The sequence below is a fragment of the Triticum aestivum genome, chromosome 2D (genome assembly GCF_018294505.1).
Source record: "Triticum aestivum cultivar Chinese Spring chromosome 2D, IWGSC CS RefSeq v2.1, whole genome shotgun sequence".
Taxonomy (NCBI): Eukaryota; Viridiplantae; Streptophyta; class Magnoliopsida; order Poales; family Poaceae; genus Triticum; species Triticum aestivum.
In genome coordinates, this window is record NC_057799.1 from 601,843,408 (window position 1) to 601,848,168 (window position 4,761).

General features: G+C 47.9%; 1 protein-coding gene across 1 annotated transcript; it reads right to left on the reverse strand.

Moving 5' to 3' along the window:
• Positions 1–2,159: 2,159 nt before the first annotated feature.
• Positions 2,160–3,917, reverse strand: LOC123054871 (anthocyanidin 5,3-O-glucosyltransferase). Its single transcript, XM_044478746.1, has one exon. It carries the CDS (start codon positions 3,813–3,815, stop codon positions 2,388–2,390), a length of 1,428 nt encoding a protein of 475 aa, XP_044334681.1. The 5' UTR covers positions 3,816–3,917; the 3' UTR covers positions 2,160–2,387.
• Positions 3,918–4,761: the final 844 nt, after the last annotated feature.

Sequence of the window (4,761 nt, forward strand, 5' to 3'; positions counted from 1 at the left end):
CTAGCCTTGCCTTGTTCCGTTTTAAATCTCCTATTTTTTGACATATATGAATATTGTTTCTTTCTTGGATTATGTTCCATGTTTTCTTGAGAAATACATTGATGCAATGAGGATATACACTTAGGAATGCTCATGACAATGTTTTAGAAGGCTACAAATGTCCTTCATTTTTTAAATATTGTCAATACGCAGAGGAGGCAATTAATGTGCTCATGTAACAAGCAGCTTTCCAGGTTCGATGGGCCGAAGTAACCATGTGTGACAAAAATATGTTGTAGATCATATGGAGAGTTGCAATAGAAGTTGAATCAAAATACATTGCAACCTCCAATAGAAAAGGCTTCGGTGTGTAACAATTGTGCGCGGTAATGCACTTACTTTGTGTTGGCAAAGAGATTCAACTATTTGAATTGCTCTATTGAGACCGTCCTTTTGATTTGCATACTCTTGTAGTCAGTGGGCAATACATAAGTGAAAAATCAATGGAGATAAATCATTGTAGCATTGTTTTGGCTCAACCAAGAGTACTTATATACTGTAGACAATAAATTACAGAGGAAAAGACTATGCATGCATGTGGTCTCTCGGTAGGGGCGAATTCTTATTCGGGAGGTGGTGCACCGGAAGACAATGTGAGGGATGGCTCCCACTTAGAAAACCAAATTAACAAATACTAAAAATATGATTAGATTGTCAAAAAGAAGCAAATGTGTACATGTTCGATACATGGGTACTGCTTATACACTTCCCTTAAAAAACTTGCATCTTGAAAAGAAAATCTAGTTCCCCAAAAGGAAATTCTAGTCAATAGCACTAAACTTATTTCGTTAGGCTAAACGATCATCTGTCCAAATTCTTTTCCGATTAAACTTATCTCTTTTTACACAGGCTACTAAAATGACCATTTCTCATAAACACACTAGACTCAACCAGTATGGCCAATCGTGTGCAGTAATAATTATCTAAATGAACATCTAGTTCTCCTGCTCTAATTGTTTCATGTGTTTTAGACGGCAAATTTCTAAACGAAACTACTTCGTGCACAATCTTTTTTACGATGCTTAGATGTGGTTGTGTGCCCTGATAGATGATTACCTGAATGGGCATGATTCTGTGTCGTACCAAAAAGTCGTATTGAGTAGCTTGGTTACTTTATTTCGGCTCATTCCCGCTCACCGACCTTTCCATACTACAATACTATAATACCGTCTGACTATAATGGAAGCTGTACAGAACATTGCCACCCATATATACCATCTTCCTTCTACTAGTGATCCATCGTCAAGCGACTCTCCTTCCCGCCTGAACAGGATGCTCACATGTTTCGGTCTTAAATACACGTAGAAATGGAAGGTGTCAGGATTTTCTCGACAATGTACATAGATGATCATACAACCAGACTGCGACCTTCGACATTGAGGAAGAGTTGTGGTTCCATGAAAAGTGTCTGCTCAGCCTCTTGCGAGAGCCATTCTTGTCACCGGCCCCCGAGAGTTCAAGAGTGCCTCTTTTATCCATGGTTAATGAATCAGTAGCAACCTACTGTTTTGCCATGTTTTTACAATCAGCTGCTCTCTTTCTTCATCTAGTAGGCTTCCATAAGACCACGCCATATGATTCGATTGAATAATGTGCGAAACATGATCCTGTACGATTTATTATATTCAACTGAAGGAAAAAAATATATACTCCACACCCTATCATAAGCTACTCTTTGTCTTGTTTTCATATTTTGTTGATTTAAAATACAAAAGCACACTAAAACCTTGTTTTCACCTTGTCCCTGATCTAGTAGGCTAACCCTCATATCTTTAAATTAATTCACAAGGTTAGGCATATGCCTCTTTGAGTTGCTAAATTGCGCTATTCACCAAACTATATGTTTCATTTGGACTAAGAGTCAGTTACACTGAACCTTCAAAAAAATTGTTTCCATTTTTTTAAGAATGCTGAATTTCTACTATTCTGCATTAGAAGAGAATATCCAAATGACGCTAGACTTGTTGCAGCCAACAAACAAAATCAGAAAAGAACGCAAAAACCAAAAATCAAAGAATAAGAAGTAAAGCAAATTGTACATCTATCCTACTGCTGCAACTCGGTCACATCACGTGTTGAGCATGTTGTGCCAGTGAGCAACCAAATTTAGTGTCTGTCAGTTCTCAACGAAAGCAACGTATTGTTTCCTCTAGAGGAGGAACGCTTGCAGTTTTGAAATTCAGAAGCACAGCTAAGCCATGCCACATCATTACAATCAAGGATATAATTTCTGAAGCAGCTAATCAAATCTGCATAGCGTAGCTACTATCCCGAGAGGGAATCGATGCAAACCTTCAGAATCACCCATACTAAATTCGCAATAAGCTCTAGCTACCATCTCTGTTTGATCACTTCTGGAGCTTCAGATCCTTCAAGAATTCGGCAAACGCCGTCCGCGACGGCCCGCCGTCCGCCAGCGCCTCCGCCGCCTTCTTGTTGGCCAATGCCAGCCTTCCCCGGAGCTTTTCCCCTTCGTCCGACTCCATCAACAGCCTCACCTTCTTCTCCACCTCCTCTGCCTTGACAAGCTCCTCGTCGTACCCTTCCATCACCACCCCGAGCTTCATCTCGTCCACCACGAACACCTTGTTCGCCCTCTGCTCCGCGTACTGCGGCCAGCACAGCATCGGCACTCCTGCCGACGCCGCCTCCATGACGGAGTTCCACCCGCAGTGCGTCACGAACGCGCCGGTCGCGGCGTGCCGCAGCACCTCCACCTGCGGCGCCCACATCTTCACGACCATCCCCCTCGCGGCCGTCCTATCCAAGAACCCATCGGGGAGGAGCGCATTCAGGTCTGGCTCTGGGCGCGGCAGGAAGTATTTGGCCGGGTCCTCGGGCGGGCTCCGCACGACCCACAGGAAGCGGTGGCCGGAGTTCTCGAGCCCGCGCGCTATCTCCTTGAGCTGCGCCGCCGACATCGCGCCCAAGCTGCCGAAGCAGAGGAACACCACGCTCCGCTCCGGCTGCGCGTCCAGCCACGACAAGCACGCGCTCTGCGCTCGCGGAGCCGCCGCCTCGCCTTTCACGATCAGTGGCCCGATGCAGTACACCGGCGGGGTCGGGCGGCCAGGGACACAGGCGCCCTCCCGGAGCGCCCTCACGGCCCTCGCCTCCAGCCGCTCGTAGGTGTTGATCAGCAGGCCCCGGGCCTCCGGTTTGCGCCTGTATTGCCCCATCCGCACGACGCAGGTCCGGCTCGCGCGGTCCTGCACGATCTGGGGCATGTCCGAGGCAGGGATCGGCGGGACGCCGGGGAAGCGGAGGAGATCCTTGCCCATGTCCTTGAAGTCGCCACCGTCCGTCGTGGCGAGGTAGTGGGGGAGGTGGAGGAACGCCGCGAGGTAGGCGGCGGAGGAGGTGAAGTAGATGTACGCCGGGATGCCGAGTTCGTCGGCGGCGTCGAGGGCGTCGACGCAGAAGGTGTCGAGGACGAGGGCGGCGACGGAGGGGAGGGAGCGGAGGAAGGCGAGGAGGGACGGCACGGTGAGGCGGAGCGTGTCGACCATCTGCAGGTAGGGATCCGGGTCCGGGTTGGGGTATTCCGGGGCCGGGAGGTGGTGGAAGGAGATGGTGGGGTTGGCGGCGGCCAGGCTGGCGACGGCGGGGGCGGAGGAGGCGAAGATATCGGCGGTGGAGGCCGGAGGGGTCGGGACAGCGATGATGACGGGGATGCCGCGGCGGAGGAAGAGCTTGGCGAGCTCCACCATGGGGGTGAGGTGGCCCACGCCCAAGCAGGCGTGCAGCACCACCGCCGGATGTGGATCGGCCTCCATTGGCGACTGCCGACGACGATGCGGTCAACGGCGTGAGAGTGAGAGTGAGAGTAACGAGGACTGAGGAAGTGAGGAGTGGTGGAATCTTGTGGCCTTTCTAGCAGTTTGTTTCTGAGCGAGCAGACTTTTGTTTCATAGCGAGCGGACTAGCAGTGTGTGTTGGGTTTTGGGCCGTGCTTTGTATTGGCAGATTATGGCCCATTAAGCAGCTGATGAGAACTGGGGATGTATCTGGTGCACCGATACCTCCTATATGACGCATTTTGCGTCAAATAGGAAGGCGACATTATGTGGGTCATCTATGCTACAAAAGCAATGCTAAATGCTGATTTAAGTGAGGAGAAAGAGGAGGCTAACACCAATTCCATCAACAACAATGTTTCTCCTTCTCAGGTTCCAAATATTCAGTCTCAAATTGCAGGTCTTCGGCGTACAGTGATGCTGCTTATAATCCGGAGATTGCAAAAGAGGAAGTTGGACTTGGTGCATTTAAAAAATGATGCTAACAGTCATACTATATTTATTCAAGCTTCTGGGGAGAATATTTATTCAAGCTGGATTAAGTCTATAGCAGCTGTGGTGGTTAAAGCTCTAGGATGAAATTGTGCTATCTTCTTTTCTGATTGCAGGAATTTTGTTGAAGCGGTAAGAGCAAGAAATCTATTGGAGAGTCCAGGACATTGAACGATCAGACTGGTGCTTGCTGAATTTCTTAATCACTCTTCTCATCTTAGAACATGTGAAATTAAGTCTGTCCCAAGGATTGGGAATGTCATTGCCCACTCTTTTTCTAGAGTTTTTATGCAAAGATCTTCATTTAGTCTTTCGATCTTATACAACAAATCTTCTAAGAGTAAGGTTAAGCAGGCTTTAGACTCAATCTCCTTAACGTTTGGAAAGTTGATTTCTATACACTGTTTTGGGATGCAAATAATTAAAATCTAAA

Coding starts and splice junctions, on each gene's coding strand:
- LOC123054871 (XM_044478746.1), bottom strand. CDS start 3,815: ATGGAGGCCGATCCACATCCGGCGGTGGTGCTGCACGCCTGCTTGGGC.